This window comes from Nannospalax galili, unplaced genomic scaffold (genome assembly GCF_000622305.1).
Source record: "Nannospalax galili isolate Female #2095 unplaced genomic scaffold, S.galili_v1.0 scaffold485, whole genome shotgun sequence".
Taxonomy (NCBI): Eukaryota; Metazoa; Chordata; class Mammalia; order Rodentia; family Spalacidae; genus Nannospalax; species Nannospalax galili.
In genome coordinates this window covers 1,542,975-1,570,900 of record NW_008354534.1, presented here as the reverse complement: position 1 = coordinate 1,570,900, position 27,926 = coordinate 1,542,975, and the positions used below count along the sequence as shown (strand labels likewise).

The 27,926-nt window shown below is 44.7% G+C and overlaps 2 protein-coding genes and 1 pseudogene across 2 annotated transcripts in view; 1 reads left to right on the top strand and 2 right to left on the bottom strand.

Moving 5' to 3' along the window:
- Positions 1-22,034, top strand: Actr8 (actin related protein 8). Its single transcript, XM_008851831.2, has 13 exons — positions 1-239; positions 4,750-4,920; positions 8,232-8,342; positions 12,987-13,091; positions 13,372-13,545; positions 14,035-14,128; positions 14,320-14,452; positions 15,723-15,876; positions 16,723-16,818; positions 17,293-17,433; positions 18,816-19,080; positions 19,709-19,872; positions 21,789-22,034. Exons 1-13 carry the CDS (start codon positions 117-119, stop codon positions 21,930-21,932), a joined length of 1,875 nt encoding a protein of 624 aa, XP_008850053.1. The 5' UTR covers positions 1-116; the 3' UTR covers positions 21,933-22,034.
- On the bottom strand, positions 7,506-7,622 carry LOC115067482 (annotated as a pseudogene).
- Positions 22,035-25,151: 3,117 nt separating the features above from the next.
- The window catches only part of Il17rb (interleukin 17 receptor B), an 18,144-nt gene continuing 15,369 nt past the window's right edge, over positions 25,152-27,926 (bottom strand). The window contains exon 11 of the mRNA XM_008851833.3: positions 25,152-26,403. Coding sequence (XP_008850055.3) covers positions 25,883-26,403 — 521 coding nt within the window. The 3' untranslated portion in view covers positions 25,152-25,882. The remainder of the gene's footprint in view (positions 26,404-27,926) is intronic.

Here is a 27,926-nt window from a genome sequence, read left to right as displayed (position 1 = left end):
TAGTGGCGGCCATCTTGGTTGTGGGCAGGCCAGGAAGGGCTGCGCCTGCGCGGTGGCTGTTCTGCGCGGGCGGTGGCCGTGAACCTTAAGGCTGGTGGTGGTCGGCGTTGACCGAGATGACCCAGGCCGAGAAGGGGGAGGCGGAGAACGGGAAGGAGAAGGGTGGGGAGAAGGAGAAGGAGCAGCGCGGCGTGAAGCGGCCCATCGTGCCTGCGCTGGTGCCGGAATCTCTGCAGGAGGTGAGGTTCCGGGGGCGGGTCTCGGTCAGACGCGCGGCTAGGGCTAGCCTTGGCCCTCCGCGGTTGGCGGAGCCTGGAGGCCGGGCGTGTCTGGGAGGATTCGGGGGTCCTCCCCTAGCAGGCCAGTCCGGAGTCTATGGTCGTTGCCCGGAGCGGCGCTCAGTCCGGAGGGTGTGAGGGTGTGAGGGTGTGCGCGGATGTCCGCGTTGTCGCAGTGCGCATGCGCCAGTTGTGAGCCCTGGCCCCTCACAGGTCTCCCAAGTTGCTGGAGGGTGTCAGTGATCGCAGGGTCATGGGGTCATGAGTTAGCACCAGCCTGGCCCACAGGGAAGGTCAGCAGGCATGTGTTCAGGGATGGTTAGAGGTTTGGCTTGTTCCTTTGTTAGCAGATCTCAATGGAAGTCATTTCCCTTCTGAAAGCAAGGAAAAGATAGCTTTTCTCTTGAATAGACACTAAGAGCTCCTCTGTCCAAAATAGAACAGGTGGGGCTGGAGAGACGGCTCAGCGGTTAAGAGCACTGACTGCTCTTGCAGAGGACCAGAGTTCGATTCCCAGCACCCACGTGGCGACTATGAACCATCCTTAACTCCAGTTCCAGGGGAATCCGAAGCCCTCTTCTGACCTCCGCGGCATTGCATGATACCGGTGCACTCACACACATGTGGGCAATACACACGTACGCATAAAATAAAAAAATAAAATAATTTTTTAAAAATTAGAACATGTTTAAGTGAGACTTATCCTGAAAAAATGATTTGCTGTAGCACGGCACATGTACATACACAGATTCCCAAGTCCTTACTGATGAAACAATGTTTTATGTAGACCAGGCCCCCCATGAACTCACAGAGATCTAGAGATCAGCTTGCCTCCCGAGTGCTGGGATTAAAGACAGGCCCTTTAAAACAACATTCCCCTAGGAAAATTGCCCCGGACGTTGCACAATTCCTAGAACACATAAAGAGCCATTAAGTACTCAGGGTTTCAAGTGGGCCATCTCTGAGCCCTCTTCAGTGTAACTGGTGGGGCTGCTGTAAAATGCAGTGTGGTGTGGGATAACCCAGTTCAGAGGACCTTAAAGAGGTGTTGGACTTATAAAGAATGTACTGCCTCCAGCCCTGGCCTTTAATCCCAGCACTCAGGAGGCAGAGGCAGGTGGATCTTTGTGAGTTCAAGGCCAGCCTGATCTACAAAGGTAGTTCCAGGCCTGGGGCTACAGGGAGACTGTCTCAGAGGGACCAAAATAAATAAAAATAAATATAAAGACATCCAGGTAGAGAGCAGAAATACCAGGGAGGGTACAAATGGAGAGTGAGGCTAGACAGTTAGGCAAGATATTAATGGAGGAGGTTCTGGGAGGGAGAACTGCTTGGGAGAGACTTGGGCCTAGAGAGTATGTGAGGCTGGTGGAAAGCTGGCTAGAGAGAGACATAGCCGTGTCTGCATTTGATAAAGAAGACTGTAGATCTCAGTAGCCGTATCCTAGTCTCTCCACTGAAGGTCACGGAGAACTGTGGAAGGAAATGCCAACTCTTGACACACAGGCATACCCAACTTTAAAAAAGAATTATTAAAAAAAATATTTGATTATTTTTATTTTACATGTATTTGTGTATTGCCTGCATGTAGGTAAGTGCACCTGTGTTGTGCAATGCCTCAAGGACGACAGAAGAGGCTGTCAGATCCCCTGGAACTAGAGTTATGGACAGTTGTTAGCTGCCATGTGGGTGCTGGGATTCAAACCCGGGTCTTCTGCAAGAACAGCCAGTGCATCCATCTCTCCAGCCCCTAATTTTATATATGTTGGTGTTTTGCTTGCATGCATGCAAGTGCATTACATGAGTGCAGTGCCTGCTGGAGGCCAGAAGAGGGCAATTAGATCCTCTAGAACTGGTGTTATGGCTGCTTATTAGCTGCCATGTGGGTGCTGAGAACTGAACCTGGGTCAGGTTCAACTGAACAGCTCTTAACTGCTGAGCCATCTCTCCAATCCCAGTGTCCAGACTTTTGACATTATGATGCAAAGTCATCTACAGAGTTTACACTTGAGATCCACATAACTGAATTACAGAACAAAACAGCATGATGGAGCACGCCTTTAATCCCAGCACTCAAGCTGATCTCTTAAGAGTTCAAGGCCAGTCTGGTCTACATAGCAAGTTCCAGGTCAGCGAAGGATACATAATGAGACCCTAACTCAAAAACGCGAGACACCTTGAAGTGTTTTAGGTAAGCTTGTGATTTTGTGTTGGGCTGCAGGTTGAACAACATGCCTGTATGTCAGGAGTTCCCATTCTCTCCTGTGGCCACATCCAAGCAACATGGTCAGCTCTGCCATCTGCATAAGAACTTGATAAGGTTGGAACTTCATCCAGAGCATGGAAGTGGTGGTCTGAATGTATAGCCAGATCTGAGAATCTTGGCTCTCAGCCATTCAAGCAACTGAAGAGTCAGTTGTATCATACCCTTTGGTTTTCCATACCCTCTATGACACTTGTACTTTATTTGCTTGGTGACTTCTCAGTCCTCGCATAGGTAATAAGAACACTGCAGACCAAGAGTTGTATGTCTGGAGGCTCCAGGGCCAGCAAGTTTAGAAATCAACAGAAGTCTGAATTGAAGCTGGGATAGTGGCTCATGCCTGTAATCCCAGTGCTTGAGACTTGGGAAGTAGAGATAGGGAATTTGCAAATTTTAGTGCAGCTTTGGCTATACATAAGACACTGTCTCAAGAAAACCCCCAAACAACCAAAAAACTGGATTTAGAAGATTAAATAGACTGAAAAGGAAATAGTTCTAGAGTAGGGCAAGGTCTTGATTGAGGAAGTTCTGGGCATATTTGTGAGCCATAGAAATGTTTTAAAAGAAGACATGTTGCCTGGCATGGTGGTGATGGTGGTGTATGCCTTTAATCTCAGTACTCTGGAGGCAGAGGCAGGTGGATCTCTGTGAGTTCAAGGCTAGCCTGGTCTATATAGTGAGTGCCAGGCCATCTGAGGCTACAAAGGAGACCCTCTCAAAAAGACAAAAAAAAAAAAAAAGAAGAGGAGGAGGAGGAGGGGGAGGAGGAGGAGGATGACGACATGTAGCTAGGACAGGGTAGAGAAAGTTCCAGAAGTTTTCTTTTTAAATAGAAACTTTAAAAAAAAAAGATTTACTTCAATTGTGTGTGTGGGTGTAGGTGTAGGTATGTGCATGTATGAATGCAGGTGCACAGGGAGTCCAGAAGAGGATGTCAGAGCTATGGTTAAGGCAGTTGTAAGCTGCTTGACATGGGTGCTGGGAACAGAACTTAGGTCTTCTGTAAGAGCGGTATGTGTACTTAACTGCTAAACTGCCCAGATTCTCTGTTTTCAAAGGTGTTGCCAAAGTCCCTCTGCCTCTCACTCCCTATTGAAACTCTTGGTGCCTTTAATTTTGGGGTCAGAAGTTTCCGAAGTGATTCTGTATTCTCTCCATGAGAATTACAGACTTCAACTGATTTTCATATGAAAGCGAAGCTCCCGGTCCGGGGTCAGGTCATCACTTCCCTGGTCTGGATCTGTGCTGCTTGTGCATTATCTTCCTTTGATTCACTAAGGCAGAATTCTGAGCTCTGGCTTTGTAAGCTGGACCAGCAGCAGTATGTATACTTTAAAAACAAGCGACCAAGGGGATGGAGAGATGGCTCAGCAGTTAAGAGCACTGGCTGCTCTTGCAGATGACCCAGGTTTGGTTCCCAGCACCCACATGGCAGCTAACAACTGTCTGTAACTCCAGTTCTAAGGGATCTGATGCCCCCTTCTGGTTTCTATGGGCATTGCACAACACATGGTGCACTTATATACATACACACTCATACATATAAAATAAAGTAAAATAATATTAAAAAACCAAAACAAAACAAGTGACCAAAAAAGAGATGATGAACATTCTGAAGTGGATGACATAGCAAACCTTAGTTTCTAACATCGTGAAGTAATAATTCTGTCCCTGCATTATTTTCTTCTCTGGCCCCCTTTGACTAAACTGAGTGATAGTCACCTCAGTAACATTTTCAGTTTGCTGACCCATTGGCCCTCTCCCTGGAGCATCTGAATCTGAAAATTTGTGGTGAAGGCTTAGGGTCTTTCTTCTCCATTCACATGTCCTAGGTACACATGGTCTTGTACTCCCAGCTGGTAACTCCCTTTATAGACCAGGCTGGTCTGGATCTGCCTGCCTCTGCTTCCTGAGTGCTGGGATTAGAGGCATGTGCCACCACACCCAGTTCTTAACTGTTTTCTTAGTGAACAGAAGCTTTTCTGATGGTAGAGATACTGTCTGGTATATAAATGCTCAACAATTAGTAATTTGTACTGGACAACTTTATTTACAAAAGCTGTGTTGAGGTATGTACTGTGACTCAGCTCAAGAGAGGACCAAAGTACAAGTGTCATTACAGGAACCTTGGTGTAATTTGTTACCTCTATGTAAGTTAACTTGTTACCCGTGTGTTACTAAACTCACATTTGGTTTTTATGTCTGCAGCAAATCCAGAGCAACTTCATCGTTGTCATCCATCCGGGTTCAACGACGTTAAGGATTGGTCGTGCCACAGATACCCTTCCTGCCGGCGTTCCTCACGTCATTGCCCGAAGACACAAGCAGCAGGGGCAGCCTTCGTACAGGGACAGCTGGCTCCTGAGGGAAGGCCTAAACGTGAGTCAGGAGGAGGAGCTGGGAAGCCAGCCTTTTCCTGGGGCAGGCTTACACACCCACGTGTGCATGGGAATCTTCAACAAAAATTGTCAGAACTTTATGTATGTTTTAAAATAATAACCTCATTGAGGGTTGCAAGTATAATTTTTCATCAGAGCTAGTTTCATTCCCTGTTGCTGTGATAAACTACTCTGACAAAAGCAATTTAGGGCAGAAAGGGTTTATCTGTTTTGCAGATTCAGGTGGTAGTCCATCATAGGGGGTTAGGTAAGGTTGCGGGGACCTCCAGCTCCTCCCATCACAGTCAAGGGCCTTGTAGGAATGGAAGAACAAATGTGTGCTCCCTTGTGCTCTGCTCACTTCCTCCACTCTTACAGAGTTCTGGATCCCTTGCCTAGGGAATGATGCCACCCCTCAGTTACTGTAATCAAGACCATCCTCCACGATAGACCCATAGGCCAGCCTGATCTAGACAGTCCCTCCTTGAAACTCTTCCCAGGTGATTGTATCAAGATGACAGTTAACACCAGTTGTTGTAACTATCAATTTAGATTTGGAAGAATTATAACAGTAAGACCACTTGTTTTTAAACCCTTCAGGATTAATTAGATGTTGATAAAGGTGATCTTTAATGAAAGATACAGAATTTTTATTCACATAAAATGATATATTCAAATCTTTTCTGACAACCATATTTTCTTACATATAGCTTAAATCAAACTCATATTTCCAATCTGTTTGCAAATTGAATTGATATAATAAGCGATTTTTATATTCTTAGATCAAGCCATAATTTAAAGGCAAAAAAAATATTTCTTTGTAGGAAGCATTCACTCATTTTATTTTGCAGATGGCAGTTACTGGAATTTGTGTGTGTGTGTGTGTGTGTGTGTGTGTGAGTGATAGGTGTTAAATCTCTAATGCATCCCAGTCTGTTATGAGAACCCCAGGGTAGGGTTCTGATGACCAAAGAACTGTTCCCACCCGTCTTTTGTGGTGAACCAATGAGGTTATCAGAATTACTCACAGGATCGTGAATGACTCAGGTAATTGCATCATTGAGAAGCCCACCCCAGCGTGATGATGATGATTCAACAAAAGAAAACTGTGTGTCCTTTGATCCTCCTGCTCAGTATTCAGGCAGCTCCACCAAAGAGTCTTCCCTCCCCCCACACTTATTTACTGTTTGTGCAGTCTTGGACCTCGAAATCTTTTAAAAATATTTGACGCGGATGAGTGTTTTACCTGCAAGTATGTAAGCGCACTCTGTGTGCAGTGCCTGTGGAGGCCAGGGCCTCTGTGAGAATGGCAGGTAGCTCTTACTGCTGAGCCGTGTCTGCAGCACTTCCTAGGTTTCTCCAGTGTTAAAGGATTTGTTAGCTTTCAGAGCCTTCCAGCCTCCCTTCTCCTTGCGGTCGGGTGGAGTGCATCGGTGTGGATGAAAGAGACAGCATAATCAGTTTCAAGCTCTCAGGTTTTAAGTCAACAGTCATTTATTTTTGGTCTTTTGAGGTGGGGTCTCCCGGTAGCCACAGCTGGTGTGGACCTCACTATGTAGACCAGGCCAGCCTTAATCTCTGTGACAGAGATCTGCCTGCCTTCTGCTGCCTCAGTGCTGGAATTAAAGTCACCATACCTGGCTTTTTTTTTTTTTTTTTTCTGAGACAGGGTCTCCCTGTCAAGGGGCTGGCTTGGAACTCACCATGTAGACCAGGCTGGCTGTGAACTCTCAGAACTGCCTGCCCTGCCTCCAAAGTGCTGGGATCAAAGGTGTGCGCCACCATGCCCAGCAACTGAATACTTGTGGATTAATCAAGAATACATAAAATGGGCCGGGCATGGTGGTGTACACCTTTGATCCTAGCACTTGGGAGGCAGAGGCAGGCAGATTCTAAGTTTGAGGCTAGCCTGGTCTGCATATCAAGTACCAGGCCAGCTAGGGCTATACAGTGAGACCCTGTCTTGGGGGGGGCGAAATATAGAGAGAGAGAGAGAGAGAGTGGAGAGATAGATATGGGGACTGGATTTTTTTCACTCTGGCAGTCATATAACATTGTTACAGAATTATAAACATGAACATTATATAGATGTATGAAGAATGTTTTTTAAATATAATTTGAATAGTGCAGTGAAAATTTTATATCAGTCAAGAGGCACTGTTTTTGGTGAATGTAAATGCAGTTTATTTCTAGACAACCTGACATGTTTTTTCTTAAAAACAGTGCCTCCAACTCCAGATGAATCATGCTCAAAATAAAAAAACTCAAAATGGCTGGGCATGGTGGCGCACGCCTTTAATCCCAGCACTCGGGAGGCAGAGGCAGGCGGATCTCTGTGAGTTCGAGGCCAGCCTGGTCCACATAGTGAGTTCCAGGACAGCTGGGGCTACAGGAAGACCCTGTCTCAAAAAGACCAAAACAAACAAACAAACAAACAAGAACTCAAAATGACATCAGTCCCATTTGCTTGTAAGCTGTGTGGACAACAAGCACGGCCACTTAGGGTGATGGGTAATAAAGCCAAAGGAAATGTTCAGTGTGTTACTGTAAAACAAGACCTTTTCCCAATTTGAGCATTCCTCCGGTAGACATACTCTCTAATTCAGTCTGGACTGCCACAAGAACAGACAGGGAGTATTGTCTTTTGATCCTGGTGCAGAGCAGAACTACCACAGATTGTTCAAGGTCTATCAGTGGATGCAGGAAAAGCCATGTTTTTGAGGTCATAGGGTTTTAAAATTTATTTTTATTGAATGTGTGTGAGTATTTTGCTTCCATGTATGTTAAGTGCACTTGTGCATGCAATATTGTTGGAGGCCAGAAGAGGGCATTGGATTCCCCTGGAACTGGAGTTCCAGACAGTTGTTAGCTGCCTAGTGGATGCTGGGAGCTCAACCTGGGTCCTCAGAAAAGTAACCGGTGCCCTTAGCACACTAGGCAATCACTCTACCTCTTAGCTGCTTCCCAGCCTTAATCAGAATTCTTTGTTCTGTGTGTGTGTGTGTGTGTGTGTGTGTGTGTGTGTGTGTGTGTTTTGTTTGGGGGGTTTTATATTGTTTTTCTTTTTTTGAAATAGGCTCTCCCCTTGTAGTCCAGGCTGGCCCTAACCTCCAGATCCTCCTATCTCAACCTCTCTAGTACTTGGATTACAACCTGGAATTCTTAGGATTCCAGTGTCTGACAAAGATTAAGGAAATGCTATTTGTTGACGAGAGTATTAGCGAATGACAAATTCAATTAGTAGCATGCCATGTTGCTTTCTCTTTCCATTAAATTTTTTGTACTGATCATTTTTCTTTTTTCCCTCCCCAGAAACCTGAAAGTAATGAACAAAGACAAAATGGCCTTAAAATGGTAGACCAGGCAATATGGTCTAAAAAGATGTCAAATGGTACAAGACGAATTCCTGTGTCACCAGAACAGGTGCAGTCAACTTTTCCTTCAGATTGGTTACTGTCCCACCTGTGTTGTAGTGTATAGTCATGCATTATATAACAATGGAACATGTTCCAAGAAATACAGTGTCAGGAGAATTTGTTGTACAAACAGTGGGGTCTGTGACAGAAGACTGGGGAGTGTTATCTTCTGCATTCCTAGGCTCTGGTGCAGCCTGTAACTCCAGGCTTCAAACGTCCATAGTACAGCTACGATTCTGAGTACTGCAGGCAGGTGTACCACAAAGCTGTCTATGTATGTAGCATTAAAAAAAATACAGTAGGGGCTGGAGAGATGGCTCAGTGGTTAAGAGCACTGACTGCTCTTACAGAGGACCTGGGTTCAATTCCTAGCACCCACATGGTGGCTACGAACTGTCCTTAACTCCAGTTCCAGGGGAATTTGAAGCCCTCTTCAGACCTCTGCTGCATTGCACGACACAGGTACACTCACATACATGCAGGCAATACACTCATGCACATTAAAAAAGAAAAAAAAAATACAGTAAAGGTTGGGCGTGGTGATGCAAGCCTTTAGCCCTAGCAGAGGCAAGTAGATCTCTGTGAGTTCCAGGACAGCTGGGGCTACAGGAAGACCCTGTCTCAAAAAGGGGGAAAAAAAAAATACGGTAAAGCTACAGTATAAGAGATTAGAAATGTTGTACAACTAGGGCACTTCTCACAAATGGATCTCCATGTCTGGAAGTTGCCCTGGGTGAGTCGGTAAAGGAGTGGTGAGTGTGACTGCTGCGGACTTTGTGGTCATGGCACACTTAGGACACTACATGTGTTTTTTAAAGATATTTATTATTTCTATTTTATGTGTATGAGTGTATTACCTGCATGTGTGTAAGTACAGTCTTGTCCTATAATACCCATGGAGGTCAGAAGATGATTCCCTGGAACTGGAGTTAGGACAGTTGTTAGCCAATATGTGGGTGCTGGGAATCTAACCTGGGTCTTCTGCAGGAGCAGCCCATGCTCTTAACCAGTGAGCCATTTCTCCAGCCCCACTGCATGTATTTTTAAAATGTCTTCAATAAAAGTTTAATTCTGACTTACTATACCTTTTTTACTTTACAAACTTAGTGTTTGAATTTTTTTCCTTTTTGATAAAGGGTTTTGTTTGGGACGTTTGAAAAGAATGCATATGCAGCCAGGTGTGGTGGCGCACACCTGTAGTCCCAGCACTTGGGAGACAGAGGCAGGTGGATCTCTGTGAGTTCAAGGCCAACCTGGTCTACACAGTGGGTTCCAGGACAGCTGGGGCTAAAGGGAGACCCTGCTTCAAAAAGGCAAAAAAAAAAAAGAAACATGAAAAAGGATTGGTTCAGCATTAATGAATCTACAGGAGTTAAGATTTGGGGACGTTAGACAAGATTACCTATGCATTTTAGAAATTGTAAATTACAAGAAAAGTAATCTGTTAACAGCCACTGTTAACACTTATAAAGAGTAATAAGAGTCTTGCTGTGATTTTTATTAAACTGGAGAGCTTTAGCTAGTTGTTCAGAGGTTCCTTATGTGTATGGCAGAAACACAGAAGTCCCCTGACTGGTCTCCACGTTGCTAAGTATTCTCCCTCGCCTCTACTTGTCCTGCCCTCACCTTTTTATTTTCTTTGTTTCTTGTTGTTGTTGCCTGGGACTCACTATGTAGACCAGGCTGGCCTTGATCTCACAGAGATCCGCCTGCTTCTGCCTACTGAGTGCTGGGATTAAAGGTGTGTGCCACCACGCCCAGCTACTCTAAGCTTCTTAGTGAAGCAAGCTGTGTCATCAGAACCTAAAAGAGGACGCCAGGCTTCCTCTGTCTTCTGGCACCAGTGCTCAGAGTTCCTCTGTGTGCTGGGTTTTCAGCCAGGTCCTAGAAATATCCCAAACTCCCGAACTGTAAATCTATGCTAAGGATATAAGACAGTGGATGACAGGGCAAAGATTATTACTTTAATTATAGGCAAAAGAGGACGGGGAGGGTAGGACAGCTTCTACCCAATCATAACGTGTTTCATCAAATAATGGATGTACTGACAGTGGAGGAAACTTTAAAAGAAGTATGTTATTAAATGAGGCGTTTACAATACCCCAGCATCAGGTGGGCAACGCAATGTCCAAAGTACATCCAGGAAGTGGAATGTGGCGTTAATCCACTGTCCTCTCTTGAGAGCTGTCCAGTAGTTAATTAAAAAAAAAAACAAAAAAAACCACCACCTAAAAAACACCTTTCCCTATAAAGAGAAAAACAGAAAACAAACCAAAGCACAAACACAGATTGTCTCAGATTACTCCTTTTTTTTTTTTTGAGGTAGGGTTTCCCTGTAGCCCCAGCTGGCCTGGAATTTACAGACATTCACCTGCTTCTGCCTCTGGAGTGCTGGGATTAAAGGCATGCACCACCACACCCAACTTTCAGATTGCTCTTAAATGTGATTGGTTACCGCTATCACACTTGGCTTTAAAAAAGCAAAACAGCAGAAAAAATTAAAATAGGAAGATAAAAATTAGTTATGGTCATTTTTCTGATAACACACAGCTGCTCAAAATTAACTAGTAGTAGGGGCCAAACTGGGGAGGGCAGACCTCTGGACCTTAGTCTGCAGGAGTATATTTGGGTAGGTTCAGAAATTGGTCACTACTATAGAAACAAATTTCAGTTCTTCCTCTTTTTTCCTTGCATTGTACTGGGGATTGAACCCAGGGCATGCTGCACAGATGCTTTACCACTGACCTCTACTTAGCCCCAGAAATGAATTGTAAATTTTATATTTGGTTTGATTTAAACCTTGTTTTGGTATGATGACAGCATGAGCTGTACAGGAAGGCCCCGGAGAGATGTTCATAGCAGCACACAACCGCGACTCTTCTTGGAGTCAAGAGGCCAGTATTTCTTCATCCGACACATTCTTTAGCCATTTCTATGTGATGGCGGGGCACACAGCCTTCAGATCATAAGCCAGTTGTTCAGTAGTCTTTGGAGTGCTGGGCTTTTGAACATATTTCTCAACAGTAAACGATCATGTCTGAGATCATGTTGGGAACAAGCAAGATAGGAGTCTTTGGACAGTAATGAACAGTCACTTTTCTTTTCCATTTTCACATGAGCTTGGAGAGATTACAGAAGAACAGGTGATAAATAGCTGTGAGTGGGCAGCTCAGCTGTCATCATCTGCCCTAGAGTACCAAAAAGTCCAAGAATATTGGCTCTACCAGTCAAAACTGTGACCATGTACAGATGTCAGAAGCAGTTGCTACATACTCAGATGGTAATCTGTTGGTATCAGAAGATGTGTTTTACCAAGAACACCCTCACCCACAGCAGCGTACTTAGTTGTCTGCCTTGCAGAAGTAGCCTGTATCTACTTTCAGTATTTCAGATTTGATGTTTGTTGGGCCTTCGGGACCCTCATACACATGGCATGGAGAAAAATGAGGCCTAATATAATTTCCTAAGCCAGGCTAAAGTTTAGCAACCTGTCTCTGGCCTGTCACTTCCATGTGGAGGAGATTCAGCAGTGCCCTATCTAAGATTGCCTCTGCCCAGTAACAACTGGTGTAATAAATTCCCAGTGGCCCACAGTCTTCGCCCCAGATGACACATTCCTATACCCACCCCCTTTTCCACACCCCTTTTGCTTAAACTATATAAGTTGATGCCTGACGCAATAAAGTGAGTTCCTGCCTCGACAAGACTCCCGACTCGGTGTGGTTTTTGAGTCGCTGTCACTCACCATCCCGCTCAGCCCCTAAGAGAGGGACCCAGGCTGGTCCTGGCCTCTCCCCCTGTGCCGTACCTGTCGGAACATCTGACAGATGTTGACCTCAGCTCTGTCAGGACATTGACGTTGTGTGGGGCCTCCTTGGCTGCCAGACAGGGGCACACACCTGCCTTTAGCATGCAGGAGATGGACCAATTTTTTTAACTTTAATTCATTCTTTTTTAACACCTTCCTCCCTTCCCCTGCTGAAAGTGTGCACTATCATGCCTGGCTGTTTTCTTCCCTTTTTTTTGAGACAGGGTCTCCCTGCAGCTCTAACTGGCCTGGAACTCACTATGTAGACCAGTCTCACCTTGATCTCACAGAGATCACCTGCCTCTGCCCCTGAGTGTTGGGATTAAAGGCGTGTGCCACATGCCCAGCATCTTAAAGATTTGTAAACAGAAGGAATATATCTCCAACAATAAAAACTGTAGTGCATAGAAACCAGTGACATACTTGTTTACGTCAGCGTCATATATAATGTATGTAATTGTATGTGCTCTGCTATTGACTGCCTATCAGCGTAGTAGGTTTGTTACACTGGCATCACCACAAACTAGTGATGTGTCATATGGGTAGGTGATCAGGCTGTTTCGGCTCCTTCAGAGTCTTCAGGACCATGACTGTATATATGGCCTGTCATTGAAATATTATGACATCTGTTCTCCCTAAGTCATTATGCAAATACAAGGTGGAATTTCCAAGAAGAAATGAAAGCGGGGGGGGGAGGGAGAACAGTTAAGAGTATTTTTGTCTTCTATCTTGGATTAATGCTGAGAGTTTGCCACTCTTTGCTCCAGGAGAGAAGCAAAGGGGGCTCTTGCATTGCCCGTGCCTTGTATAAATATAACTAACTTTCTGATTTTCTCTTTTCAGGCACGCTCCTACAACAAGCAGATGAGACCTGCAGTTTTAGATCACTGTTCTGGAAATAAGTGGACAAACACATCCCATCACCCTGAGTATTTGGTAGGAGAAGAGGTAGGAAACTTCCTTACAGTGAATGAAAGGAAAGGAAAAATCCTGCTCTTCCTCCTGAAATTGACTCTGCTACCAAGGTCCAGCTGTTTCCTAGCATCCCATGATCCTATTTTTGAAGACCAGATGTTCACACGAACCACCTGGATTGTTAGATGCTCCACACTTAGCATCTAGAACATTCAGAAAGTATTAATGTTAATTTCTGACCTTAGAGTTTTGGATGAGAATCCAGAAAACCCTTAGAGAAGAGTTTTAACAGTGTATTCCTTTCCTTATCCAGGCCTTGTATGTTAATCCCTTGGACTGTTACAATATCCACTGGCCTATCAGAAGAGGTCAATTAAATATTCACCCGGGACCTGGGGGCTCCCTCACAGCTGTTCTGGCGGACATTGAAGTAATATGGTCTCATGCGATACAAAAATACTTAGAAATCCCACTGAAAGATTTAAAGGTGAGCTGAGATTCCCAGTCAATTTAGCTGGTCCTAAGTAAATGGTCAGTAAAGTTCACATCACCAAGTTGTTTGTGATGATTGTCCTTGCAGTGTCCTCAGCTTCCAGGTGGTGGGATGCCTTTCCTTTATGTAATTTCCCTGTGGTGCCGTCTGTCTTACTGTTTCTTTGGTGTCCCGCTACTGTTCCGAAATCAGTAAGCTTGCTTATGTTAGTGTGCTTTTCTTTGTACTGTACTCAGACATATTAACTCTAGGTTTCCATTTCACAAATTTGGAGTGATTCCAAGGGGTGGGGGGAGCTTTAGCTCTTCCTGATCCTCCCTGAAGTCAAGAGGATAGTACAGAGATTTGAGCTTTGGCATGGGACCTGTAGCTATGGTGGTTCTCCTGTGGAGGACCACCTCCCTAAGGGTGGGCTTGGTGGGACTGGACTTGACTGGACTTGGCCGTTAACAGCTCGTGTCTACTTTTCGTTGTTCTTTTTAGTATTATAGATGCATCTTGTTAATTCCCGATATCTATAATAAACAGCATGTGAAAGAGCTGGTGAATATGATACTGATGAAGATGGGCTTTTCAGGTAAGTCTGCTCCAGGGAAGCTTCTTTTCGGTGGTTCTTTCTCAGTGACAGGGCTGATCTCATTCTGAATGGATGGTGTTGCTGAGAGTTTTGCCCAGCATTTCTGGGCTCCTAACTTGAATTGTATTTGTTTTTGATGTCAGCTACTGTGCATTTGATTGTGTCTGCCTTTTTCTTTTCTTCTTTTTAAGGGATTGTGGTCCATCAGGAGTCTGTGTGCGCTACCTTTGGTAGTGGCTTAAGCAGCACCTGTATTGTAGATGTCGGGGACCAGAAGACAAGCATATGCTGTGTGGAAGACGGGGTGTCTCATCGGAACACTCGGTAAGGCCCTCTCATGTCACAGTTGTTCAAATCATTGTGAATCAGAACTTATTTATAAGAACTACACAGGAGTCCAGTGAGACCTGAGATAGAAACTATAGGAGGTCTAAATGCACACACTCGACCTTGCCCTAAGGGAACGTTATAACAGGCACTCACAATAGTAGTTCTAAGCATTCAGGTATGTGTTGTGCTTCCTCACAGAGGATGTCCACAAGGTAGTGCCAAGTCCTTTGCTGTGGTCTGCCACAGAATAAGTAATCACGACCTTACAGTAAAGCTTTATGTAGGTCATAGGTCATGTAGAGAAAACTTTTTTTTTTTTGGTCTTTTTGAGACAGGGTCTCCCCTATAGCTCTGGCTGGCCTGGAACTCCTTATGTAGATCAGGCTGGCCTTGAACTCACAAAGATCTGCCTGCCTCTGCCTCCCGACTGCTGGTACTAAAGGCGTGTGCCACCATGCCTGGCTAGAAGAAAATATTTTTGAGGTCTAAATTCTCCAGTTGTCTGCTTTCCTTATCACAGTGGAGTTCAGTGAGTGAGAAGTAGCTTTATGGTACCTGTCTCCTCATGACCTCATCACTGGCGCAGGAGCCCATCTGTTCATGTCCTTTCTGAGGCATCCTAACACAGGTGTACCTGCTCAGGTAGTGTATTTACATGTTCTCTGCAACATGTGCTGACCCTCAGTATCTTTGTGTCCTCCTTAGGTAGTTTGAGTCTCAAGGAGTAGAAATAAGTTTAAGAGGACTCAAGTAGTGCACAAGAAAGGCGAGTCTGCTGCCTCCACCCCAAGTTACCATACCATGCACTCTGAACCCAGGATGAGCTCCTCTGGCTTAGCCATTGTTAGGGTCATCTGATTCTGTAGTTTTCAGACTACAGGGAAAACGAAGGATCTGTCTACCACTAACAGTGTATATTGATCGCAAATCGCAGAAATCTTCATTCACTAGGTAGTTTTATCTAAGCCTTTTTCCTGATGAGTTTATGTTATTGTCTGTGCCTGCTCCCTTTATATGCTAGTGAGTGAAAAGCCAGACTCCATATGGTAAGCATGCTGAGTGTCAGTGAACAGGAGTCAGCGTGTGTCTGCCTGGACTACGTAGCTGCCTTCAGGAGTCCCACTGCTAGTTTTGGCGAGAGTTCCCACGTTCCTTCTCCCCAGTTTTCCCTTTTCCTCTATTCTTATAACAGCGATTTCTTGAAACACTCTTTGTATGTTCTTAGCTGACAGGTTAACCATCTGCCCTTTTCCCTTCACTCTAGGCTCTGCCTGGCATATGGGGGCTCTGATGTGTCGCGATGTTTTTACTGGCTCATGCAGCGAGCAGGGTTTCCTTACAGAGAATGTCAGTTAACAAATAAAATGGATTGCCTTCTTCTGCAGCACCTTAAAGAAACTTTTTGTCATTTAGATCAGGTAGGAATAGAATTAATACTGTTGATTATTTTTGGCTCCAGGAAAAATGTAAGGTATTTAAAAGATACAGATTTAACAGTATCATACTGTTCTATTAGCCTAAGTTGATAAAGCCTGGAAGTTGAAGCTCTTAAGCTGCAAGGGCTCTTGGGTATGGTCAGAGTGGTAAAGGTTATCCCAGGTTCAGGAATCTGACCACTGTGTTAAAAGGTGATGATAACACTTGAGGTTTAGTGACTATAACAGGCAAATAGATGGTTATAGACATTTAATTAAATGTGGCTTGATGTACTTTCTTAATAGTGTGAATTATTAGTATTTCATTATCAGTTATCAGTCATTTCATTGCTATATGCAGAATGGGTCAGTTTTTTACTTTATTTTAAACTTTATTTAGGTGATATGATATAATTATAAATCCTAAAAGACTTGATCAGGTGTAATCCTAGCACTCAAGAGTCAGAGGCAGGCGATCTCTTGTTTGAGGCCAGCTTGGTCTACATAAGCAAGTTCTATGCTAGCCAGTACTACATAGTGAGACCCTGTCTCCAAAAACAAAAATTGGGAGGCCTAAAAAGACTAAATTTTCCAGCTGTTGAGGGCATTTGCTTATTGAGTAATTATTTATAGCAGTGTATATAAGTAACAGAGAAAAGAAAAAGTGCAGGGGGCAAAGATGTCAGAAATGTTACGAGGCTAAGTCCTGGCAAACTTAGTGTCGCTACAGTAAGTGGTGCAGAGTTGGAGGGTAGCCATTTTATGTGGCATCTACAAGATGGCAAGGCTCGTGTATAATTAGAGAAGTTTACTTACATTCTTACTGACATCATCTTTTCCTGGAATCAGGACATCTCGGGGCTTCAAGACCATGAGTTTCAGATTCGACACCCAGATTCTCCTGCCCTGCTTTACCAGTTTCGGTTAGGAGATGAAAAACTCCAGGTAACCAGATGGTATATGCTTCATGGGTAGAGGGAAGGGAAAGTCCTCTGGGTTGAGTGAAAGAGAATGTGCAGGTGGTGGGAAATTGCTGTGAGGTCAGAATGCCAGCTAAGTGTTTGTAGGTGACATCCCCAAGCCACCATGGTAGCCACTGCTAGAGTATGGGTTAGAGCAGGTCTAGGGCCCATCTTTTTTTTAAGATTTGTTATATTTTAGCTATGTGTATTTGCATCTGTGCGGGGTATGTGCATGTGTGAGCTGCAGGTGTTTATTTTAGATTTGCTTGTCACAACACTCATCCAATTGGTTGTCCGTTTTCTGGTCTGTTGTGCACTGAAGTCCCTTTCCGCAGAGGGAACGCTGCCCAATCTGACATGAAAGAGCTGCTCTGTGGGTTTTGTTGGGGGAACACAGCGTGGTGCCCACTGTTTGTCAGGACTCTCTTTCCACTCACTCTTTTCCTTCCACGCGCAGGCACCAATGGCATTGTTTTACCCAGCAACTTTTGGGATTGTTGGACAGAAAATGATGACTCTGCAGCACAGATCCCAGGGTGATCCTGAGGATCCTCATGATGAGCATTACCTGCTGGCCACGCAAAGCAAGCAAGAACAGGTCCGCAGCAGCATTGGTGTGAGAGGAGCTCGTTTTCTCACAAAGGAAAAGTGTGTCCAGAACCAGTAGATCCTCGTGTCAGTGTGGCCCCCAGCAGACTGACCCTGGAACTGTGTTCACAGCTGTAGATGAAGCCTGGAGTCAAGATCTGCCCGAGAAGTTTCAGTTTTCTGAACACCAGTCCACACGTTGACAAGTTAATTTCAGGGGCTGGAGAGATGGCTCAGTAGTTAAGGGCAAAGGACCTGGGCTCAGTTCCCAGCATCCACATGGTAGCTAACAGTTGTCCATAACTCCAGTTCCAGGGGATCTGACTTTCTTTTCTGTCCTCTGAGGGCACTTCAGGACATGGGTGCACTACGTACATGCAGGCAAAACATTCATACACATAAAATAAAAATAAATAAAATAATTTTTTAATAAAGCTTATTTCAGCACTCAGGAGGCAGAGGCAGGTAGATCTCTGTGAGTTTGAGGCCAGCCTGGTCTACATAGTGAGTTCCAAGCCAGCCACAGTCTATATAGTAAGACCTTGTCTCTAAAATAGATGTAATTTAATGAAGACACTTGCCTTTTGGCATGTATTGATTACATTAGCTTTTTCTGGGTATCTGTCTAGTAGCATTTTCCTTATAATGCAGAAGGCAGCACCATAGGCAGAAAGCCAAAACCAGCCCCATGATGGGGAGTCTGGCTTAAGGACGTCACTTACAGCTCTTCCTTCCTAATCAAGGATCAATAGCTCATGATAGAGGCCAGGGCTTTATGCCTTGTCTGTCTTTGTTCCTATTCAGAGGCAAGGAGGGGGCAGTAGATGGGATCTGAATGAGGATTCCCTAACAGCCACTAGCCCATGAAGCCCACTGAAATGCTCTATTTAAAAAGTCAAGTTTCCAGGGAGGAATATCTGTCTCCACTGACATTCCAGTTTAATTTACTTATTTTTGGTCTTTTTGAGACAGGATCTCCCTATAGCTCCAGCTAGCCTGGTACTCACTATGCAGACTGGGCTGACCTCGAACTCACAGAGATCAGCCTGCCTCCCAAGTGCTGGGATTAAAGGTGTGCACCTCAATGTCCAGCAACATTCCCCTTTTTATTTTTCATTTATTTTTTATTTTTTTTGACATTGCTGTTTAAAAACCCACTCAGTTACAGTAAGATTCTGGGTCCCACCCACATGCCCAGACAGCTTCTGAGTTGTCAGAGAACCCTCAGCCCGCAGGCCTGGGTTATCTGGGAGTAAATGTGTAGGTGAACACGCTGTGGTGACTTGCTGTGTGGTGGTCTGCAGTAGTAGAAAGGGGAGGATCGAGCTGGAGAGCACAAGGGATGTCTTGTGATCACTCTACCTTCTGCTTTCCCTTTTCACTGATTCACAGTCTGCGAAAGCTACTGCTGACCGAAAGTCTGCGTCCAAGCCCGTTGGATTTGAAGGGGATCTTCGTGGCCAGTCCTCGGATCTTCCAGACAGACTCCATTCCCAGGAGGTGGATTTGGGCTCTTCCCAGGGAGACTGTTTGATGGCTGGCAATGACTCTGAGGAGGCCATCACTGCATTGATGTCCAGGAAAACTGCCATCTCTCTGTTTGAAGGAAAGGCCCTGGGCCTTGATAAGGCCATCCTTCACAGCATAGACTGCTGTTGTAAGTGCACTTGGGGTACCAGGAGGCAGTAAAAGGAGGTAAAGGAGCAAATTGGTTTAGCCTAGGTTGTGCAGTGCAGCGTGTTCTGAAAAGCTCGAGCATATACTCTGCCCTTCCTCTGCCAGGTTCTGGGAGCACAGGAATTGTGATACGGTCAGTTCCTGACCTCCTAGATACATGGCATATAGTCTGTGCTAGTGGTGAAGATAAATTACCACGCAAATGGTGAGATTACAGCTCTGCTAGGTGCTGTAGAGTTGAACTAAAGGGTCGCAACTGAACTTCCAATTAGGAAGTTTATTAGGGACTTTTTCCATCTCTAGGGAGGTAGAGGTGACTTTCTTGAAGAACCACATGAGATGTAAGGGGTGAGTGAAAGATTAGCATTCAAATGCGAGTGGCCCAGATGTGCTAGGGAAGTCTACACCATATTGGAATCCTTGGGCCTCCTCCAGGAGTTTAGTGCTGTACCTAGGTAGAGCCAGATGGGAGGTGGGCACCCCTTGATGTGGGTGTTGAGGATGGATTGGGGGGAGATCCTTGAGGCTGTTAAGAGTTGTCTAAACCAAAGTGGTGGCTTGGGCTGGATGGTGTTGGGTAAGTGGAAGGGATGTCACTGTCTTTTCAGCATCTGACGATACCAAAAAAAAGATGTACAGCTCCATCCTGGTTGTGGGAGGCGGTTTGATGTTTCATAAAGCACAGGAGTTTCTGCAGCACAGAATCCTCAACAAAATGCCACCTTCATTCAGGCGGACTATTGAAAACGTGGATGTGATCACAAGGCCCAAGGTGTGTTGTTTCCTGGTGCAGGCTGGACTGTACACAAAGCCAGAATTGGTTATGTCTAATGTAATACATGTGGACACAACATCTTAGCAGGGTTAAGAGGACTTGGAGAAGTAGAAGATTGCTTGCAGCAGATCACAAATAGAACAGGCACTCTGCACTAGAGGGCTGGAGAGGTGGCTCAGCAGTTAAGAGCACTGGCTACTTTTGCAGAGGACCCGGGTTTAGTTCCCAGCGCCCACAAGGTGGCTGACAACTACTAATGACATGAGTGCACTTACATACAGGCAGGCAATACACTCATACACATAGAATAAAAATAATGGTTTTAAAACAAGATTTATTGTAATTGTGTGTGAGGGGGGTGGTATGTGGGTATGTGCACATGAGTGTAGGTTCCTTTAGAAGCTAGAGGTGTCAGATTCCCCTGGAGCTGGAGTTTTAAGTGGTTGTGAGCCACCATGTAGGTCCTGGGAACTGAACTGAGGTCCTTTTCAAGAGCAATATATGCTCTTAGCCTCTGGGCCACTTCTCCAGCCTGTTTTTTTTTTAATTGTTTTGGTTTATTTTTATTTTATACATATGAATGTTTTGCCTGCATTTATAAGTGTACCATGTGCATGCAATACCCATGGAGGCCAGAAGAGGACATTGGATCTCCTGGAACTGGAGTTATAGACTGTTAGCTACCATGTAGGTGCTGTGAATCAAACCCAGGTTCTCTGCAAGACCAGCCAGTGCCCTTGACTGCTGAGCCATCTCTCCAGCCTGTATTTAAAAAATATTTTAATTATGTGTTTATGTGTATATGTGTGTTTATGTACAAATGACCACAGTGCCCTTGGAGGCCAAAGGCATCAGATCCCCCCGAGCTGGAGTTAAAGGCAGTTGTGAGACACCTCACAAGGGTGATGGGAACTGAACTGGGATTCTCCACAAGAACACTGCTCTTAACCACTGAGCTAGCTATCTCTCCAGCCCCTGGTTTGGTTTTTTGACACAGGATCTCATGGCCCAGGCTGGCTTGCAAACTCACTATGTAGTTAAGGCTGGCCTTGAACTCCTAATGGTCCTGCATCTACCTCCCACATTTCTAGGGTTACAGGTGTGCCTCACCATGCCCAGTTTTGAAACTGGATTTCTTTTTCTGGTCCCTCCTGTACTTGACTTTCACCTTGTGAAAATACCAGGTGGCTCAAGAGATGATTGGGGCTGGGCATGGTGGCACACACCTTTAATCCCAGCGTTCCAGAGGCAGAGGCACTGGATCTCTGTGAGTTCAAGGCCAGCCTGGTCTCTATAGCAAGTCCAGGCCAGCTGGGGCTACAGGGAGACCCTGTCTCAAAAAGAAAAAAAGAAAAAAAAAAAAAGATGATTGGTTCTCTCACCTTGATAGGCAGAACCCTTATTTTCTGTTCTCTGGTCATAGCAGGGGCTTCTGGTTCCTGGTCCAGAGATCTTCAGGGATCTTTTTGTCCTGAAAAGAAACAAACCCAGGAATTTAGAAATAAATTGTATCTGTGTTTCATGAAATCTCACTGCAATTTCTGGGAGTTTTGTTTCATTTTCTTTGAAGGACAGGAGCTTGGAGGTATACTTACTGGAGTTGTACTTTGTGCCTGCCTCGAGGGCCCATTTGAGAAGATGGCACCTTCAGTGTTGAAGGTTCACAAGTGTGTGCTTATGAACTCTGCTCTTTGTTCTGGTGATGGTAGTGCTGAGAATTGAAACCAGGGCCTTGCCTGTGTTAGGCAGGTAATCTGCTGTCGAGGTAGACCCCACAGCCAGTCTTTTGTTGTGTTTAGTGCAGATGTATAAAACTGGCTTGTCAGCTGTTGTCTCTGCAGGGGCCCATCCCCAGGTGAAGAAAAGGATGAAGTCTTGCCTGTCTTCACTTAAATAGATTTATCTTTGTTTAGGACATGGATCCCCGGCTGATCGCATGGAAAGGCGGGGCCGTGTTGGCGTGTTTGGATACCACACAGGAGCTGTGGATTTATCAGCGAGAATGGCAGCGTTTTGGCGTCCGCATGTTACGGGAGAGGGCTGCTTTCGTGTGGTGAAGACCAAAACCAAATCTCTGGGTATAGAAGATTTAAATATATGTATTTTAACTTATTGACCTTGCTGCATAATTTTCCTAGAAATAAATGAATTTCAACTTTGTGTTGAGAGTATGACATTGGTTTGAAATTACAAACTACAGGCCATTTGCGGACTAACACGAACTTTATCTCTTGGCCAGTGTATTTGTTATTTTTCTGTTGCTGTGATAAAACATTGGCCAAAGCAACTTATAGGAGGAAGAGTTTATTTGGCTTACGGTTCCAGAGGGACAAGAGGCCGTTATGGTGGGGAGGCATAGTGGTAAGTGGTGGCCAGGGAAGAAAGCGGAGCGCTCACATCTTCAAGCACACACAGGAAACAGAGACTGGAAATCCAGCAAGGCTTAAGAGCTCTTAAAGCCCACCTCCAGTGACCTGCTTCCTCCAGCAAGGCCATATGTCCTAAAGCCTCCCAAATGTCCAAATACTTGGAGCCTATGAGGGACATTCTCATTCAAACCACCACACCTGGTTTTCAGGATTTCATAACCACCCATACCCATCAACATTCCAATATGAAATGTTGCTGTTGAACCTTCCGTCCTGGTGAAGCTGTGTTTTAAGTCTCATGTGTCCGCAGGGGTGCTGTGTGACTGTTGAGCACTGTCTGTGGTCCATTCCATTTTCCCTTTTGTCCAGAGCAGTCAGGATCTAAAGAGATCTGAGTTCATAGTGTGACATGTATCTTCCTGGAATTCTAAGTGCTGTGGTTATTTCTATATATAATTATCAAAAAGATTGGAACCAGTTCAGATCTTAGATTTCCTGAGGCGAGGATTTGAGGCTGAACTGACCGGCTTTTCTTTCTCAATGTACCCCAGGGTAGGCTCAGGGAAAGAAAATTGTTATTTGGCCTAACCATACATATATAACACCTGAAAAAGAAACCTTGTTCTCTTCCTAAAGCCAAGTAGAAATGACTTAGGTATAATTTAGAGTTGTCAGTGTGTACTATGTAAGTAAACAGCTGGCTACTGTAATTAACAGCTGACTTTGTCTTTAAACCTCCAGTTTTTCTTTTTTTGAAAAACCAAGTAAAAGCCTTTGGAGTTCCATTCAGTATAATCAACTGACTTTAACCTGTGAACATTGTGGAACAGTATTGAACTAACACAGCAGCCATCTGTACCACTGATGATCTAGGTCCCCAGAAAGCCTTTAAGCCCTAGCCAGGGTAAAAAAGGGTGTGGTGTGATAGGGAGCCTGGGGCTAACATGGCATGGCAAAGTTTCTGACTCTGGCTGCCTCACAGCTGCTTCCACCAACTCGTCACCAGGATTGGCTTGGGGAAGACTAGGGGAAAGAAGTATAGACAGGTGAGACGTGGATATAGAAGTCTGTGGTGGGGAGAACTGCTGGTACTGGAGCATTTTGCGTAAATAAGAGTAACCACGCAATGCTCAGAACGTTAGGAGCAAGAAGAGTCTGTTAGTATGAGAGAATCTGACCTGCTAGTATTCTTAGGGATGTGTGCTCTCAGTTGGAAAATTGTCTGATTTATGGTTTTGGCAGAATTTATACAATATTGATTTTATGTTTCTGGGCTGTTTCAGCACCATTTAGTATCAGCCACATATTTTCAGAAACATAATGTATTCCAGTTTGTAATCCTTCTCCCTCTTACCGTGGGTAGTTGGTTCAGAGGAAGTTGGTTTCTAATCCAGGTTTTGACACAGCCAGATCCATCTTTTGTCAGTGCTTCTGTAAGCATCATGAAAATTGTGGCAAGTAGCTGAGCCTTGCCACACTAGCCAACAGCACAGCCGTTGCAGAGTGCCCGCCTCTGAAGCTGGGCGGGCCGAGTTCATGCTGTGCCTCTTCAGGCTTTTATTTCGTCCATGAGATGTTCATTAGAATGAGTGACAAGAGCTTTTACATTGGCTTTTTTTTGCAGTGCTGGGGATTGAACCCAGGGTCTTGTGCATGGTACGGAGTCACTGAGCCACAACCCCACCCCCAGCATGGTCCTTTAAGGATAATCTGCACTTACAAACTTTTTTAAATTTAAAATTTTTTTTGTCTTCTTGAGACAGGGTCTCCTTGTAGCCCTAGCTGTCCTAGAACTCACTATGTAGACCAGGCTGGCCTCGAACTCACAAAGATCCGCCTGTCTCTGCCTCCCAAGTGCTGGGATTAAAGGCGTGTGCCACCATGCCCGGCTTATTTTATGTGCATGAGCGTATTTCTTGTATGTGTGTAAGGGCAGCCGTGTTGTGTTGTACAGTGCCTATGGAGGTCAGACGAGGGTGTTGGATTCCCCTGGATCTGGAGTTACAGCCAGCCTGGAACTCACTATGTAGACCAGGCTGGCCTCAATCTCACAGAGATACAGAGATTCACCTGCCTCTGCCTCTCAAGTGCTGAGATTAAATGCTTGCGTGGCCAGCTACTGTCTCTCTAAGAGCAGTCAGTGCTCTTAACCACTGAGCCATCTCTCCAGCCCCCCAAACTTTCTTTTTTGATTTATGGTCTCACTGTGTAACCACAGCTGGCCTGGAGCTCATTTTGTAGTCCATCTGCCTCCGCCTCCCAAATGCTGGGATTAAAGGCATGCACTGCCATGCCCAGGCAATTACAAACATTTTAACAGTCATCTACCAGAAACTGAATCACATTCCAAAGGAGATTTATTATACTCTATGAAGTAAGCCTTCCTAGAGAAATATGTAGGCTAATATAAATACATTTTTGTGGCTTCTAGACATTAAGAAAAAAAAATGCTTGAAGAACATAAAGAGTTGGAAGACTCAAAATGCCCCATCTCCGTGTGTTCTGTTACTGGTTCTGTTTTTTATTTAAGTAAACCATTATAAAAAGATACATTACCTCAAACGACCTTTCAACTTCAGAATTAGTTTAGTTTTGAACATGAAAAGTTATGTGATAACCAAGAACACTGGGAACTCTACCAGTGACTAATTGCTAACTTTGGGCAAAAGTAGATACTAGGTTTGCAGGTCATACGTTTTGATGTTCATTAAAAAGTCACCCATGAGGATCTGGGATGTAGTTCAGTGGCAGAGCATTTGCCTAGCATACACGATACCCTGACTGATTCCCAGCACCTCTAAAATACTAAGCAAAAGTTACCTGTCCAGCTGGATGTAGAGGCACTTGCCTTTAATCCCAGCATTCGGGAGGCAGAGCCAGGCAGATCTCTGTGAGATCCAAGCCAGCCTGGTCTCTATAGCAAGTCCAGGCCAGCTGGGGCTACAGGGAGAGACCCTGTCTCAAAGTTACCAAAAAAAAACGTTATCTGTTCTAGAGTCCCGGCATGGATCTAGTTTGGCAGGAAGGCCATAGATGACCAGACAGAAGGTGTGGTTACACTATACTGGGTCATCTGGTCCAGCTTGCTAGTCTACACATGCTACCTTAGAAACAGGTTTTTGTGTGGGATAGGCTTTTTCTCCTAGGAAGCTACTGAATTAGCGCCCAAGTGTTTCATTCTTTAATCAGCATAGAATGTTCCAGAGCTCCCAAGTTCTAGCTGCAGTGCAGAACATGGGTAATGCAGGACTGGACATTTGGCTGGACAATGCCTTATCCCTCATGGCCAGAATGATTAGAGTTTTCAGTGATAGTCATTCTTCGGTTTCAGGTATAAATGGAATTTAGCCTTTTAAGTTTGTGCTCCATTCATTGATGTTCTAATAGTAATGTTTGTAACAATATTATTGGCGTAAAATCTAGCCACCAGCCTAAGGCATATGTGCTCAGTTATGATTCTTCCAACTCCGGTTCTAAAGCATGTTTTATACATAGCTCTCCCTATAAGCAGCCTGTACAGTAGACTTCAAGGTCATCACAAAGCTTTCGTCACTGGAATTGGTAGTGCAGGAGGACTTCAAGGTCTCTCCCTTCTGGGTGGTCTATAAGGGGGAACAGCTGCTGTGGCAGGCTTGTGATCATTTTTTCACTGACATGGTGTTTGTGACATGGAGCAGTTCTGTGTGGAAAGCAGTGATGTCCTTCATGAGGTGGTACTGAGGGCAGACGCACAGCGCATTGTAATCGTCTTTGATGTCAGCCTCGCCAAGATGGACCACCAGGTATTTGTGCAGATGAGTCTGGCTGCTGAGATCACTGCAAAAGAGGTTAAAGGCAAGAGGGAACAGGTCTTGAGAGGGGCTGCCCTTACTCTGGCCACAACTGCTGTCACACGCAGTGTGGCTGTCACTAGAGAGAAGGAAGATCACTTTATCTGCTGCTTGCTTCTGATTGGTGAGCCACTGCACGGGGCCCATCTCAGCTATTTTCTTTTTCTGCCACTTTTCAAGGATGACCTCACTTCTGCAGTGGTTTTGAAGAAATTCAGTGAAGTGACAGACTGTGTGATGGAAACATATCTCAGACGGATAAACCACCAGGACCTTAACGAGAGGCAGGAGCGCAGTGGTAGTGGGCAAGGATGTCTTCTTGATCCTTCCTGTGGGAGGGGGAAACATTTGTTATTTGAACAGCAAATAGCAAGCCTTCATTGTAGTCTAAACCATCACTAGCAAATGATCCCTCACCAGAGAATATCAACCAGGACCAGGACTTTATTACCACTAGAGGAAAAATACTCCATAGTCCTTCTGAACACTTGAAACACACACTTAAACCTCAGTAGTGTTTTAAAAGATGTATTCTCTAAGTCCTATCAACATATCAGTCCTGATAGTCAAGATTTATCTTTTTAAATAAACTCTTAGCAACTGTTTAGACTTGAGGGCACTCACTGTGTTTGAAGCTAACTGTTGTAACTTTGACATTTTAACACAGATGTGACCTCTGCACATCAAAAGTTGGGTCAACTCTGGTTTGTATCATTTTCTACCTGCAGGTGGCACAGTTCCTTTATACTGCCATAAAATTAAGCCCCACGCTGAGCTACCTAACAAGACTGTATGAAGCTTCTGCAACCCTGGAACTAACATAATACAACCGGCATCCTCTAACCCTGGAGCTAATATAATACAACCACCATCCTCTAAATGCAAATATTCCTGAGGTGAAAGTTCCTGTGGCTTTCTTAAAACACAGAGTTAATCTTGTTCTGTCAACATCTGATGCCTCTCACAGCTTGCACTAATATTTCCTTTTGTTTTTTTGAGCAGGGTCTCCTATAGCTCAAGCTGGCCTTGAACTCTCTAGTCAACTGAGGCTGTCCTTGAACTCCTGATCTTCCTTCCTCTACCTCCCAAGAGCTGAGATTACAGGTGTATGCTACCATGTCCTGTTGTATATCCTTTTCTACATATGCAGAAAGGGAGAAGCAGACTCTTTAATGAGTCTGTCACTAATGATGTATCTAAATAAATACCCTGATTTCTGTATTCAAATAATGTTGTAGAGTTGGCAAAGACCTTAGAGAATGTGTGAATACAAGTGAATGTTCTTAGGTCTTGGAAACTTTTTAAGTAGGATATTGTGTAGACTATGCAAATGCAACTTACTATTAACCAGCCTTTGCCCATTTTAGCACCTCACAGTAGAAGTGACCATGGCGGCCATTACCAGATCTACAAGTGCTGTTTTCACCTGGCAGAAGAGATGGAGTTATGATCACACCAGGCTCTGTAGCCATTAAGTGTGTCCTAACCCCAAACTCTACCAACATGTGGTTGCTTCTAAGAGGAATCTCCTCAAAAAGTTCAGAAGGCAGTTGCCTTACTAGGGTATCTTAAGAGTGGCAGCCCTTACCGTGCCTCCGCATTACACAGATCCCTACTGCCAGCATCCAAGTGGCCACCAGCAGCAACAGGAGGATGGAAAGACAGCCTCCTAGCACACTTCTGTCTGGAAAACAGCTTAGTCAGCTTCAGCAGGCAAAATTACATTCATTTTCTACTTGAAACAGATTTTTCACTCTCTGTGGTAGAAGTTTAGACCCTTTCAAAACATGGGTTAGAAGATCTTTGGGAAGTCTGCTGGTAGGGGTGCTCTTCCAGCATCCAGATCTTTCCC

Excerpts from the sequence above, each read along its gene's own strand:
- Actr8 (XM_008851831.2), top strand. The coding sequence starts at position 117 with ATGACCCAGGCCGAGAAGGGGGAGGCGGAGAACGGGAAGGAGAAGGGT. Across the intron at positions 16,819-17,292 it reads TAGGAGATGAAAAACTCCAG|GCACCAATGGCATTGTTTTA; the intron begins GTAACCAGATGG and ends TTCCACGCGCAG. Across the intron at positions 17,434-18,815 it reads CGCAAAGCAAGCAAGAACAG|TCTGCGAAAGCTACTGCTGA; the intron begins GTCCGCAGCAGC and ends ACTGATTCACAG.